At 39.3% G+C, this 14,710-nt stretch overlaps 1 protein-coding gene across 1 annotated transcript in view; it reads left to right on the top strand.

The window, feature by feature from the left end:
* The window catches only part of cacna1fa (calcium voltage-gated channel subunit alpha1 Fa), a 52,695-nt gene that overhangs the window by 19,569 nt on the left and 18,416 nt on the right, over nt 1–14,710 (top strand). The window contains exons 28-40 of the mRNA XM_039663916.2: nt 1,464–1,574; nt 1,715–1,798; nt 1,993–2,013; nt 2,775–2,906; nt 3,002–3,067; nt 3,166–3,257; nt 3,374–3,533; nt 9,699–9,826; nt 9,939–10,035; nt 10,958–11,060; nt 11,263–11,364; nt 14,068–14,192; nt 14,460–14,579. Coding sequence (XP_039519850.2) covers nt 1,464–1,574; nt 1,715–1,798; nt 1,993–2,013; nt 2,775–2,906; nt 3,002–3,067; nt 3,166–3,257; nt 3,374–3,533; nt 9,699–9,826; nt 9,939–10,035; nt 10,958–11,060; nt 11,263–11,364; nt 14,068–14,192; nt 14,460–14,579 — 1,341 coding nt within the window. The remainder of the gene's footprint in view (nt 1–1,463; nt 1,575–1,714; nt 1,799–1,992; nt 2,014–2,774; nt 2,907–3,001; nt 3,068–3,165; nt 3,258–3,373; nt 3,534–9,698; nt 9,827–9,938; nt 10,036–10,957; nt 11,061–11,262; nt 11,365–14,067; nt 14,193–14,459; nt 14,580–14,710) is intronic.

Raw genomic sequence — 14,710 nt, 5'->3', positions numbered from 1 at the left:
GCTCCGGTTGCATGTCACAACTCACCCGCCATCTCCTCCTTTTGTGTCAGAAGCATCTGAGGTTGCTTCGTGCCATTTTTTTCCTCAGCCTGCTCAATTGTGCAGCTGACTAGCTCTCACAATAGCCTGTGGCCCTGGGAGAGTGGTGACTTAGGATTTGCCTACAGATTTGCTTTCACATCTGTAGTTTGGTTTATTTGGTCCGGACCAAGGGCGAAAAAATTATACTTTGTAGCATTTTTTTTCAGGGGTTTTGGTTCGTTTTCACACCACACTGATTGCTCTGGTCCGAATCAGTTGATGAGTTGATGAAACAAACCAAAATGTAGTCACGTGACAACATCCACATTACTCGTTGGCCAGATATGTCTTGAACATATTTCTATAACTGCACTTCGATTGTTCAGAATTGATGTGCGTGAAAATTCCAATAGAATTCCTGGAAGTAAACAAAGAGGAGCAAAATCCAGGTGACATGCGGAGAATTCACTCACAATGTATGTTCAGAATAAGCACAAGCTTTATCCTTTCGCAATTCCCCTCATAAACAACAAAGTATAGACACGATATAAATAAGAGATTCACTGTGCAGTGCGGACAACTTCAGTTTTTATGATGAGAGTTTTAGTGAGAGCGCAGAACGTGGTAAGTCAGTCATGGCTTAAAGGGAGCGCTATTGGCTACATAAATAATCATTTTGTTTTACTACAGCAGCTGATCTAGTCCAAAAATGTGCAGTTATTTGGCAGTTGGGTCTGTTCGAGGTCGGATCACGTTCTCACCACAAACTAACTGCTCCAGAGTTTGTTTGAAAGCGTACTGAGACCTCCTCGAAGAGGTTGTTTGGTCCGCTTTTGGTGTGAGTGCGATTGCTGCCTTCACACCTGCCCAAACGAACCGCACCAAGGGGGAAAACGCACTCTAGTGCGATTCAACCAAACTAAATGAGGCAGGTGTGAAAGCACCCTTAATCTTCAGGCAGTCCAGCTGATTTGGGACCACTTTGGGGCCACACAGATAGATATGTTCGCCTCTGCCTTGCTCAAGGGCAGTCATTTCAGACCTTTATTATTACATTTCCTGCCAGTATTGAGACTCAAACCCGCAACTGGTTCCGCAATCTAGCATATTTAAATGTAATATTAAATAGGACAATGCAGTTAAAAGTATAATCAAGAACTTTACATGCACTTTAGTATGTTAGTCAACACATCACATGTGTTGGCTGTTGTGGCCTAATGGTTAGAGAGGGGTTACTAGTCTGGCCCTCTAACAATTAGGTCACACCTGCCAACACATGTTTCAAGTTGAAATGCTATATATTTTTATTATCAGAATTGGAAAAACAAATTAATCCTACAATATATCTCATATCAGCTACTTTGGAGAGGTTCTGCATAAAAACGCAGCCAATCATGTGTAGTCTAGTCCACTAATGAGATTACGCTACTGTGACCCCACAGCACTATGAGCAGTCCAAACTCTTCAACTCTGTGATGGACATCCTGAACATGATCTTCACTTTGCTGTTTACTATTGAGATGATCGTCAAACTTCTGGCTCTGAGACCTTATGTGAGACTTGCTGGACACTTTCTTTCCTCAATCACTTCACTTTACATTTTGCTCCAATGGTTTGAAAACACTGTTAGTGCCTTCACATTTGTGCTTTTTCATCTCTCTCCCTCTTGCTCTCTTTGTTGTGGATTACACAGCATTATTTTATAGATGCCTGGAACTCTTTTGATGCACTGATAGTGGTGGGCAGTTTGGTGGACATCATGATTGCAGAGTTCAGTGTATGTATTATTTTAAATTTACATCTGAACTATGAGGGATTCCCATGCTTGTGATTTTTTTGGAGTGACAATGATTAAAGTACTATAGAATTAGTTATCTTAGACACACACTCACTTATCAATTTCTATCATGTCACATATCTTCTGTTTCCTGCTCCATTGTGTGCTTTTGGAACATCCTGTTACTGCCTCAGGGTGGAGGAGGCCATGGTGAGGTAAGAATATGCCACAGAATGAAGAATGAAAGGAAATGCAGTTTAATAACCTTATAAATCAGCTAAATAAGTATTCATATTTTGTAAGCTTGTCTATTGTCTTTCAGTAGTAGACAAAATATATAAATAAATTGTACATTCAAACATTAATTGTGCAATTAAACATTAATTGTCATCCATTAGAATTTGCTTCCATAATTTTCAATTAATACACCCACAACTGAAAATCAGTGAAAATGTGACTTTCCCGCTGGTAAATAAGACAGTGTTGTTGTTTATGCGCACTTATTTTGTAAATGCAACCAATAGAACTGCACTATAGTATTTATATTTAACATTGTATTACAGCATGTCAATATCAAAATTAAATTGGTTTTGTATATTTTTGTAGTTCATTATTTTTTTTTATTATTAGGCTTTTATGACTTTTATTAGTGTTGAGTTTTTGAGCTTTTATGATCTTTAAAGGACATGTTTAATTTAATTGAGTCATTTGATTTTCTTTGGAATCAATTTTGTCTTGACCATTTCCCAGTTTTCCACTTTTTCTGACCTTTATTCTTAAACTGCCTGTTTGCTGTCAGGTCTAATGTAGTTTTCACTGCCTGTCTCTTAGCAAAACCTGCATTATATTTGGATTGCTTTACAAAACAATTCACTTTGAAATGTGCCACTGGCATGATCAAGGACCTCTGTTAACTAGTATTTTGTTTATGATACATTAATATTTGGTATGTCATTCTCTTTTCCCACTTTAAAAGGGGAAAGATGGGGAGAGCGCCAAAGTATCCATCACTTTCTTCCGTCTTTTCCGAGTTATGCGACTAGTCAAGCTGCTCAGTAAGGGTGAAGGCATTCGAACCCTCCTTTGGACCTTCCTTAAATCTCTACAGGTGAGAAATTTAGGAAAGTAACAAGATCACTAGACTCTCTCATTCTCAATTATCTTTTTTGCATAATTTCTACATGTCTCTTTGCTTACCTTCAGGCACTGCCATACGTCGGCCTACTCATTGCTATGATCTTTTTCATCTATGGTGTGATTGGAATGCAGGTGGGTTCATCTTTATACGTTTGTATATGTTTCTGTCCCTCCCCTCATTTGAGAAACATTCCAGATTGGGAAGTTTAAACTGTTTGTTGTGGTTCCAGTCATTTGGGAAGATAGCTATTGACGACGATACTGAACTCAGTCGGAATAACAATTTCCAAACCTTTTTCATGGCTGTACTTCTGCTTTTCAGGTAAGAGTACAGTAGTCTTAGGTTGATTTTTGACTTGAGTTTGGATAATGATCTGCTTTTTTAACTGGTTAGTAAATGGTTTCACGTAATGGTTTGTTGCATTTCTTCAAACCCAGATGTGCAACGGGTGAACAGTGGCAGGAGATCATGCTTGCGGCACTGCCAGGACGTCGGTGTGACCCAGAGTCTGACTTTGAGCCAGGGGAGGAGTACAGCTGTGGAAGCAACCTGGCATACCTCTATTTCATCAGTTTCTTTGCACTCTGTGCCTTCCTGGTAAGGGATAAAACATCCACAACAACATTGTCTACCAAAAGTTCTGCATTCCCACCCAGAAACACTGCATTTTGCTCCCAAAACGTTTGATTTTTCATACAAAAGTTTTGCACCGTCCTGCAAAAGTTTTGTGTTAACATTCTCAAAAGTTTTGCGTAAACTTGCATACATTTTGCATTCTCTTGCAGACGTTTTGTGTTAACTCGCAAACGTATTGACTTTAAGGTACATTATGTAGGAGTTTTGCAGTAAAATATCCAAAAACCAGTAGGCCAATGTTATATATACTTTGTTTAGTTGATTACTTACAATATCCCAAATGTTTCCAACTATTTGTAAATCGTGATAAAATTCCGATTTTAACCAAGGAAACGGGACGTGTCAATGGTGTCATATCCGTGTTACCCTTGGTTTCCGCTCTTACTGCCATAATAAACATGGCGCCAGACGTGGACAACTGGGTTATGCCCAAGGGTATGCTCACGTTGTTATTGTTTTCAAACATTTTTGACAATCGCAAGCAGACTTTGAGACAAAAAGAGGACGGAAATCAACATCTTTTGAGATGCCGAGAGCCCACGTCCCCGACTAACTTCGATTTTACAGAGACGTGACGTGAGTGTTGCATGTACTCTATTAGACAGGTGAGCAAATCAAATGTACATAAAACAAATCAATGTTATTTAGTTAAACATGATGCAATGTTAGAATATGATCTTTGTGTTATTCTAATGTTGATCTAGCTTAATGCTAGTCTCATACAGCCAACAAACAACCTAACCATTAACATTCAACACACTCAAATGCCGTTTAGTGTGATAGTGTAACTGTTAGAGCAAGTGAATTTAATTTAATTAATCCATTAATAAACTCACCTGTGTGAATAATTCAGCACTTGCATGTATTTCAGGAGAATTAAATGTCCTTATTCATTTATATCCACGGGACTCACTTTGCGTGTGGCACTGGTATACATCTCTCATTAGCAATCGCGCCCTGCTTCATAGCACAGTCATTTTAAAATCATTGTATTCAATTTATTCACTCATCCATGAAAGATCCATCAGCTTGACAACAAAATCCATTATAATTCCACTTAACTTAATGCTTTGCATCATTAACCCGTTTAATCCCAAATTTTTTCTTGCAACTTGAGTACATGCATTTTACTCCTTAGACCTCCCTAACACTCAAACAATATGCCTCTTTTGATTTTATGTTGGTTAAGTTAGTGAAATATTAGGTTTTATACTCGGTCACAATAGTGACCGGTGGGAAACTACATAGTCAGAATTCATTCAAATTCTTCAATTAGACCTATTGACACAATTCATTACAAGACATCCAATATCTCGTTTTGTCATTTCGTGAAGAAGGCTTAGTGAGGTGAAAAGGTTGTCATGAACAAAGTTACACCCTGGAGGAACTTCTGCTTGTTCGGCTAGACCCCTATGGGCTAGACCATGTCTACACTTGGGCCCTGTCCTAGGCCAGTTTCAGGTAGAGGTGTGTGCACTCTTTCAGTGCATTGAAGATGGGCCGAATGTTGTAGAAAGGGTTGTTTGTGGTCATGTGTGGGGCACACCATTTGGTTCTCATGAACATCTGCACAATCCTCCAGATAGTTCACCTCTGCATCGCCATTCAATAGTCTACCTGGCAAATGGGCCGTTTCACCCTGGGACTCCCTATCTGAGCCATCACTATCACAGTCACTTTCAATTTGGGGTGGGGTTAGGGGTGGGGGGAAGGGGGTCATGCACGTCAAGAAGGTCCAACACATTGAACGTTTCTGGGATACTGATAACTGCACTAAACAAAATTATAAATGCAACACTTTTGTTTTTGCCCCCATTTTTCATGAGCTGAACTCAAAGATCTAGACCATTTCTATGTACACAAAAGACCTATTTCTCTCAAATATTGTTCACAAATCTGTCTAAATCTGTGTTAGTGAGCACTTCTCCTTCGCCGTGATCATCCATCCTCCTCACAGATGTGGCATATTCAGTGTAGGATTGCCAATACACGCCAATATCTGCCAATACCTGTGTTTTCAATTGAAGCACTGCTATACTGTTATACTACCGGTCACAATTGTGACCGTAAACAAATTTACAAATCTTACGAGCAAAATATAAATGCAGGAGTATAACTCTCAAAGTATATCAGTAGTAGACCCTTTAAAGAATATATGTACAAAATTTGATAGTTCTATCTGTAAATTAAGATGTTTTATATACTACTTATTTTAGTAGTCTGAGGGAGAAATCTTCTCCTAGATGTGCAAGCAGGAAGTGAACTGATCTGGTCATGTGACCTTTCACACTAGTCACATGACATTAATTGATTTTAATCAAGACAATCTATTTTGTCATTTAAAAGTTGAATTTCTTGCCCAAAGTCAATAACAACATTTTTAGAGCTTCCAGAAATAAGAAAAAAACTTCGGTCACAATTGTGACCGGTGGGATTAAACGGGTTAATATACTGTATGCCTTTGTTAATGTGAGAGGTTAGCGACCCCTGGTGGCGAAAAATCCTACATATTGTTCCTTTTAAGGTAGCCTGGCATGCCAGACCTACATTAGGATGTTAGGTCTGGCAACTCACCATTATGTTGTTGAACTCACCAAGTTGTGTTGATGGAAAATGGAAAACCTAGTGTTTGAAATGATATGAAGTTGCTTTTCGAAGTTTGTTCCATACGAGGGGTGGGATAAACCGTTGTCTTTCAAATTCCCTCTGCATGCAATAGGATAGCGCTACAACCAACCAGAGCAATGAAGAAGGTGACGTGATCAGAGCGATTAAAAATGACTCAAGTGCCGTTCTTTGTTCATGTTTCAAAGAAAAGCTTAACTTTAAATCATCCAGAGTCGTGGCCAAAGCCGAACCAGTCGATCTAAGAATGCCGATCCAAGTGCGCTGAACTGTGCAGAATCTCATATGGTCCGTTGTTTCCGGAAGAAACACAAACACGAACCATTGTCTTCTCTTGAATATGTACACGTAGCCTACTGTTTGCGCTCACCTTATCACCTTATTCACCTTATCATCTCACCAGTGCACTTGGATTGGCGTTCGTAGATCGACTGGTAGAGACTATTTTTCAAAGATGGCTTCTTCCTGTATTCACGAAGTTGACTGTATGTACTGTATAAAATATCTTCTTATTAAACTGTATGGACACTGACAAAGTTCTCAATGCTTCGGGTTTGAATGTAGGGACCCTTATTATGCTGTCGTGTTAGTGTGGGGCTATTTTGAGCCTTGTTAATGGTAATAACAAGCGATTTTTATTTGTCGTTACTCTATGCTCCATATACTAGCGTTATTCTAGCGTTATAGGCTAAACTGTTTTTACTGTTTTTGCTAAAACTCTTTACATTCGGCAATCATGAAAACAAGTAAGGTTTTCCGCTTATACCATGGTCATTTGGCAAGTGACCATGGTATAAGCGGGTTAATGCCCTCCGAGGTGTCCATTGTCAGGTTTTAATGGACTTCGGCGGAGGCAACCGTTCTTCACTGCGTGTCGGCCGGTTCACGCCTCGCCGTCGTCCATTAAAACCTGACAATGGACACCTCATCGGGCATTAACCCGCTTATACCATGGTCACTTGCCAAATAAAACGTTTTTAAAACATTAGCTGCTAGTTTATATTTTAATTAGGCTAAATCTAGTTTTTACAAATAATAACTTGCCTGGTTTATTTAGCAACCGGAGATATTTATAGTCCGCACAGCTTGTAGAACCCTTCAGGTTCAAAAATGCATTTTTTTTTTCATGAAACACAAAGGTAGGCATAGTTATTTTTTTATTACACATAAAACAATTAATCAAACAGGCGGCTTGAAACGCTGTACTCTCCTCCTGCCTTGGTTGTCTGGACAGCTGCGTAAAACTCCCGCAGGGTCTTATTCAGAGCAGCAGCGCTTTGTGACGTTTCTCCGTTTTATTTACATTTTTTCTTTCTTCAGCAGCATCCCAGTCGTCAAAGTTGTCATATTCTCCATAAATGTTAAAAGAAATAACGAAGTCGCTCATTGTTGTATTAGTAGGCTATGGAATATCTAACTAACGTTAGATGTTTGTTTTGATAGAGCAAATTGTTAACGGATACTTTGACTGCCTGTTGCTATGGTTACTCACAGCTGTTGTAGGCAGCGCATTTATTTATTAATTTCGAATGGTAAACAGGCAGTTTCACCAGAACTGCTTTACTAGGTGTCCTCTATCACTTTTTAACGGACACCCTGCAGCCAATCAGAATCGAGTATTCACCTAGACCATGGTATAAATCTCAGATAACGGAGGTAACAATGTGTAATTAGACCAAAGGTTCATTTTGCGCCAGAGTTGTCCTTTAAGGTGCAATAAGCGATTTTTGAGAAACGCTGTTGAAAGTTGATTGGACTGAGCACCACAACAAACTTGTAGCCAATCAGCTGTAGGGGGTGTATACACTCGTGATGGGGGAGGAGAGAGAGTGAACAAGAGGGAGATTTCAAGAAAGACTGCTGAAAGAGAGATTGTTGTTGTAATGTTTGCTATAGTAAAAGGACAGTTTTGAGTGTCATAGTTTGTCTGCAGCTGATTTGTTCTTAATTGTCATCCATTCGTCATCTTCACTTTATTTTTTATGATTATTAGCTTCAGCTTTAATAAAGAAACATCCCCCTTGCATTATCTGTTTGTGCTTTTTGGTTTTTGATTTCAAATATCACAAAAGGTTTCCACTCTCTTGCCAAAGTTGTGTTGATGGAAAATGGAAAACCTAGTGTTTGAAATAATATTAACCCCCAGAGCCCGACGGCATCGTCGACGATGCCACACGTCACCTCCGATAAATGTTTACATAACTCGATGACAGATTTATCGATTTTCTTACCGTTTTTTCCAGCAGAAAGCTAACGAGCTAGCCATCACGGGGGTGTATTTCGGGTCTTTCTAGCCTTTACAGAAGGTTTTCTATCCAGCCTGGAACTTGTGCTTCCTTTCAGAGGTTTTCAGCAATAAATCCAAACGCTTTATGTCAAACTTTGATAATCTTGAAGTCCATAATTCATAAATATTCGGTCATTTTTGCCGCTAGCTCGACGCTAGCGGCGATTCTAGATATCACGTGATGTTTTCACGTGATGGTTTTTGACCAATTACAGGCTGATCCGTAGTAAACATTGGTGTGCGTCATTACGCATGAACCAAGCGCTGATATAGTGTAGAGAGATAGAGAGACTCACGGAGACGCGCGATTCACAGAGAAACACAGCGAAATGGACGTAAATAAAGCGCTGGTCTATTTTGGTGCATTGCAGGATGAAGGATTTTCAGGAGAACAGAGCTTTTTGACAGATGAGGAACTAGATTACCAGGATAGACCCAGCTGAAGTGCCATTTATTTATTTACTGTAAAAAGTATTATAGTAGTATAAATGTATTATAAAAGAATAAAAAGAACATAATAAATAAAAGAATAAATAAAATAGAAATGCAAAACCTGTAATTTGGCCCTATGTGTGATTGCTGATAGGAACTGTTTTGAGGCTTGGCACCAGTGAATTTCATGAGGCCCCAAACGCCTGGACTTCTTTTGAAAAAATGTCAATAGTTTTTGTTCTGTACAAGTTATAATGTTTATTCCAGTGCTCCAGGACTCCAAAGACATGAACAAACTATTTTCCAGAGGAAAATTGCTTAGCTTTTATTTATTTGTGTGTGATTTCAATAAATAATTGAGTGATTCCATTTCCGATTTATTTTTTCATTTGTCTTTATGGTCCCATAACTTATTTTACATTCAGGTGACATCAATGTAACACAAATATGCTGAAAGTTCAATTTGTCCTGAAAAAAAAGAGGTGTGTCAATTGTCTGTGCACCAAAGGGTTGATATTTTACAAGCTTTTTTAGTAAATGACACCAGACGGAAAATTTTATGTAAAAATACCCTTAGGTCTCAGAGGGTTAAGTTGCTTTTCGAAGTTTGTTCAATGTTTTTTGCTAGCAAATGCAAAGTTTTTCAGGGAATGCAATAGTTTTGAGAGAGAATGCAAAAGTTTTGAGCGAACATACATTTTCGTGGGGGAAATGTATAACTTTCACATTTTCTCTAAAAATAATAAACAAATTTGGTTAGTGATTAATCTGCATTTTCTCAGATCATTAACTTGTTCATCGCTGTCATCATGGATAACTTTGAGTATCTGACTAGAGACTGGACTGTGCTGGGCACTCATCACCTCGATGAGTTTAAACGAGTCTGGTCAGATTACGACCCAGAAGCCACGTAAGTGAATTCACACAAACTTGATGTCTTTTTTATGAGCGCATTATTAAATCCCAGTCTTAAATGTAATGTAATGTAAATTAATAAATACTGTTGCATTTCTTTGCATCAGGGGAAGGATTAAACATCTAGATGTAGTCACCATGTTGCGCAGAATTCAGCCTCCGCTGGGCTTTGGGAAACTCTGTCCACATCGAGTAGCATGTAGGGTAAGGACATTTGGATTTATACAGTCACTGGTGGACAATGAAATGAGTGAAAAGTCCTGTAGACTTGTATTTTAGGAGGATCCGAAGTCTCTTGTCTCCAGTGTCACATGATCCTTCAGAAATCATACTGAACTGCATTTATTTGAAAAAGAAATCTTTTGTAATATAAAAGTCATTACTGTCACTTTTGATTAATACAATGCATCCACATTGGTGTATATAGAGGTGGTGTATGTAGAGACCAAAATACCAGAGACTTGTGAGGTCCATCAAGCAACCAGCCAGAACACACTACACTCTAAAAAATGCTGGGTTGTTTTAACCCAATTTTGGGTCAAATATGGACAAACCCGAAATGTTGGGTTAAAGTCCCCGTGAACCGGAAGTTGCAAACGATTTTTCTCCAGTGCTGTGACGTATTTCCAAGTGAAACGGAATATTGAACAGAGGGCAGGGTTTTACTCTAGCGGTCCTCCTCTCCATCTCTCGCTCATAGCAAACTAACGGTTTGAGGGGAGTGGTTAAGCGTTTCCCCACCCAAACTGTGAAACCTACGTCATCAGAAAAAGAAACCGTTCCAGACCGGAAGTAACTTTTCAGATTTTGATTAAAGATTACTAAGGTAAAACATTTTTTTAATATATATTCACTTGCACGGATTAATTGTTCACCACAAGACTAGTAATATGCGCTAACAAAGTAAATAGGTTCAATTTTGATTTCACGGGGACTTTAAAAATGTAATGTAAAAATTTAACCCAACGGCTGGGTTAGTCCATATTTGACCCAAAGTTGGGTTAAAACAACCCAGCATTTTTTAGAGTGTAGCGGGCCCATTTCAACATGCAGTAGTGTCCTGGCAACCATTCATACCTAAACCCTTCTGTTTCTCTCTGCCCATCTCTCTCTTTCTCTTTGGCAGAGACTGGTTGCTATGAATGTGCCTCTCTATCCTGATGGTACTGTGTCCTTCAACGCCACCCTGTTTGCTCTCGTCAGAACTTCACTTAAGATTAAAACAGATGGTTGGTCTCCTGCACACACACACACAAACTCACTAACATACTATTAATACACGTGTCAATTCTGATGTACAAGTGAGGAAAATGTCTGATGCTTATAGATTTAAATAATATGTTATGTGCTTTTAGACAAAAACTACAGCAAAAATTAAACATTTTTGTCTATCCTAAATACAGTAATACAATACCTTTACATTCAACACAGGACCCATTGACCAGCAGAACGAGGAGCTGAGAGCTATCATCAAGAAGATCTGGAAACGTACCAAACCCAAACTGCTAGATGAAGTTATACCTCCACCTGCAGGTAGAGTATGTTACAATAATATCTTCTTATTGGCTTTCTGTGCTTGGCTTTCTGAAACCCTGTTCTCTGTGGTCAACAACATATCACATCCACCAGACTCTCTTGTGCCTCATCTTTATTCATCTGCTTACTGTAACATCTCCTTAATGTCATTTTTACACAAGTACACAAGATTCACCAGCAACTGACTAGTAATACCTGTCACAGTTTGTCTCATTCAGTTCTCCTGACAACTTTTTCTTGTTCATTTTCAAGTTTCTCACTTCCCTCTGTTGCTGAAATATTGGACATTATTAGAAATTCGAAACCAACTACTTGTCAGCTAGACCAGGGGTTTTCAACTCCAGGGGTTCTCAGTTCAGTCCTCGCGACCCACTGCTCTGCATATTGTGTATGTCTCCCTTATTTAACACACCTGATTCAGATCCTCAGCTCGTTAGGATAGCCATAAGCCGTTTCTCAATACCAAGTACGCAGACTTCGGACTTGCGTCCTTGGTAGTTCAGACTTGCCAAGTTCGACTCCGGAGAACGAACTCCCGAGGACGAGAGGACGCAAGTCTGGTTCTTCTGCAAATGGAACAGAGCGTACTTGATCGCGTCACTCAGCAGCACGCTCTACTCCGGTTATCTCTTTATTTAGCCTATATTTTAGGCAACAATAAAACAAAATTTGCTACAACTCTGCATTTTTCGTCAACAATAAAACGAAATATGTTATAAAACACCACTCTGCCTCTTTTCATTAACAAAAAAACTAAATATTAGCCTAATGGCCATGTGGTTCAGGCAACGCGATTCTTTTCACTGCATATTTATAACAAAATGAACATGATCTTTTTGATTTCATTTTAAAAATATGAAACATTGATTTTTATTGACATTTATCAAACAGAGACAGGGTTATGTCATTTTATTTTATTGCTCATATAGTGAAGATAATATATAAAAAAAATGTTGTTAAAGTTAAATAGACAAAGTTATGAAACCTCAAAAACTATTATTTTTTTTGCCATGGAACAAACTATAGTTCAATGAGACCAAAGATAGACTTATACACAAGACGAATTATTATACGTCAAGGTTTATCCACTAGACTAGAGAGATCAGAGCCGGCGGCTAACGTCAGAAGCACTAGCCGAGGATAAGCTGTTCCAGTCGGGGTTGATCTCGCCGAGTGTCCGCTGAAGGCTTGGATGTCAAAACTCCGAAAATGTCAGATGTATTTTTCAGATCTTTATAAATAAACTACAGATTTGAGATTTAAACAACCACATTCTCGCCTGAAACACTCTTAAAATTACATTTCATGACTCAATAACAGTAGTATTTTGATATTTCGCGGATTTTCTCCTCTCCCATTGACGCTTGCTGGTTGGTGCGAGGTGCATTCTGGGTTACCTGGCATCTCAAGTCCACACAAGTCACCTCTCGATGCATCCTCGGTAAACGGGGCGGATCAAGAACACATCCGGGGATTTGAAGTGGACTTGGCTAGATGTGAACTTTGAATTGGAACAGTACTTGGGCAGCGACTGATGACGTTTCACAAGTCCACAAGAACACAAGTACAGACAAGTACGCATATTGAGAAACGGCTATAGAGTCTATCCTAACGAGCTGAGGATCTGAATCAGGTGTGTTAAATAAGGAAGACATACACAATATGCAGAGCAGTGGGTCGCTAGAACTGGAGTTGAGAACCCCTGAGCTAGACCCTCTTCCTACCACCTTAGTAAAAGCCTGCTCACTCTCTCTCTCTTCACAAATAACTACCATTATCCATTCCTCTCTCACCTCTGGTTTTGTTCTAAAATCAGCTGCAATAACTCCTATACTTAAGAAGCCTGGTGCAGACCCCAACAATTTCAATAACCTCCACCCTATCTCTAACCTACCTTTCTTTCTTTCTTTCTTTCTCTTTCTAAAATCCTTGAAAAGACAGTTGCATCTCAGGTCCAATTCAATCCAACAATTTCAATCTGGTTTCCATCCCTGCCATAGCACAGTAACAGCTCGGGTAAAAATCACCAATGATCTTCTTGTGGCAGCTGATTCGGGACTGCTGCTAACTATTCTTATCCTCCTTGATCTAAGTGCAGCCTTTGACACCATTTCTCATAATATCCTTATTGACAGATTAGTCTCTGTTGGTTTCACTGACTCATTCTTGGACTGGTTTAAATCATATCTCTCTGGCCGCACTCAGTTCATCCAGCTCAAACATTTCAAATCTGAGCTAACCCCTGTCGCTACTGGTGTTCCTCAGAGCTCTGTCCTGGGGCCCATTCTGTTCATCATCTGTCTGCTTCCTCTTGGCCATATCTTCCGTAAATTTAACATTTCCACTGCTATGCGGATGACACCCAGCTCTTACAGTACCTGTCCACCAAACCTACTGCATCTCTCCCACCCACCTCCCTCTCTGATTGCCTAATGGAAATCAAATCGTGGTTCTCTTGTAACTTCCTCAAACTTAACAGTGACAAAACCGAGGTTCTCCTCATTGGTAAATCCACTTTGACTAAATCTGACAGTTTTTCTCTTACCATTGAAGGGCATGCAAGGTTCTCCGAGGCTTAGCGTTAACACTGTGTTGAATCAGAAATGCCTCAATAAATGCCCAACAAGTCCTTCCCTTCCCACTCAAAAAAGTTACCTCTTCTTTTTGTCTTTTTAAAAATCCATCTCTCTACGTTTTTAGGGAATGAGGTGACTGCAGGAAAGTTCTATGCCAGCTTCCTGATTCAGGACTACTTTAAAAAGTTTCGTAAGCGAAAAGAGAAAGAGAGGAAGAAGAAAGGCAAAGATAAGTCAGCCTCTCTCCAGGTAATGAATTATGACATAATGACAGATTTGTGTGTGTGTTGTCTTTTATTAACTTTTAATTTTAAATTTTTCAGTATACGCTTATAAAGGATCTCATTGATTTACACCACAAGCTATTGGAATTTTATCTTACTTTTTTATATCCATAGTCCATAGATCCATAGTCTCATTCTACATACTTTTTGAACTGTTATTCTGTGCAACCCTAGTGCAGCATCACTGGATTACAGCCTGTCTTTGACATGACTCTCATCTTGTGTGGTCCAGGCTGGGTTACGCACACTACAGGATCTGGCCCCAGAGATGCGTCTGGCTATGGCAATGGAGGATGAGGAAGGGCTGGAAGGGCTGGAGGGGGAGATGATTGAAGAAGAAGATTTCTTCAGGGTGAGAACACTCAGCAGTAAAAAAAAGATCCAGTGGGAATAGTAAAATGAGAGTGATTTAAACTAACCGACAGCATGACAGATGCTGTTAATACCTTAACCAAAAGTGCCCCTATTATGCCATTTTAAAGT

Source organism: Pimephales promelas, chromosome 14 (assembly GCF_988280905.1).
Source record: "Pimephales promelas chromosome 14, fPimPro1.hap1.1, whole genome shotgun sequence".
Taxonomy (NCBI): Eukaryota; Metazoa; Chordata; class Actinopteri; order Cypriniformes; family Leuciscidae; genus Pimephales; species Pimephales promelas.
Note: the sequence above shows the minus strand (reverse complement) of the source record. Positions and strands in the feature narration are given on the sequence as shown.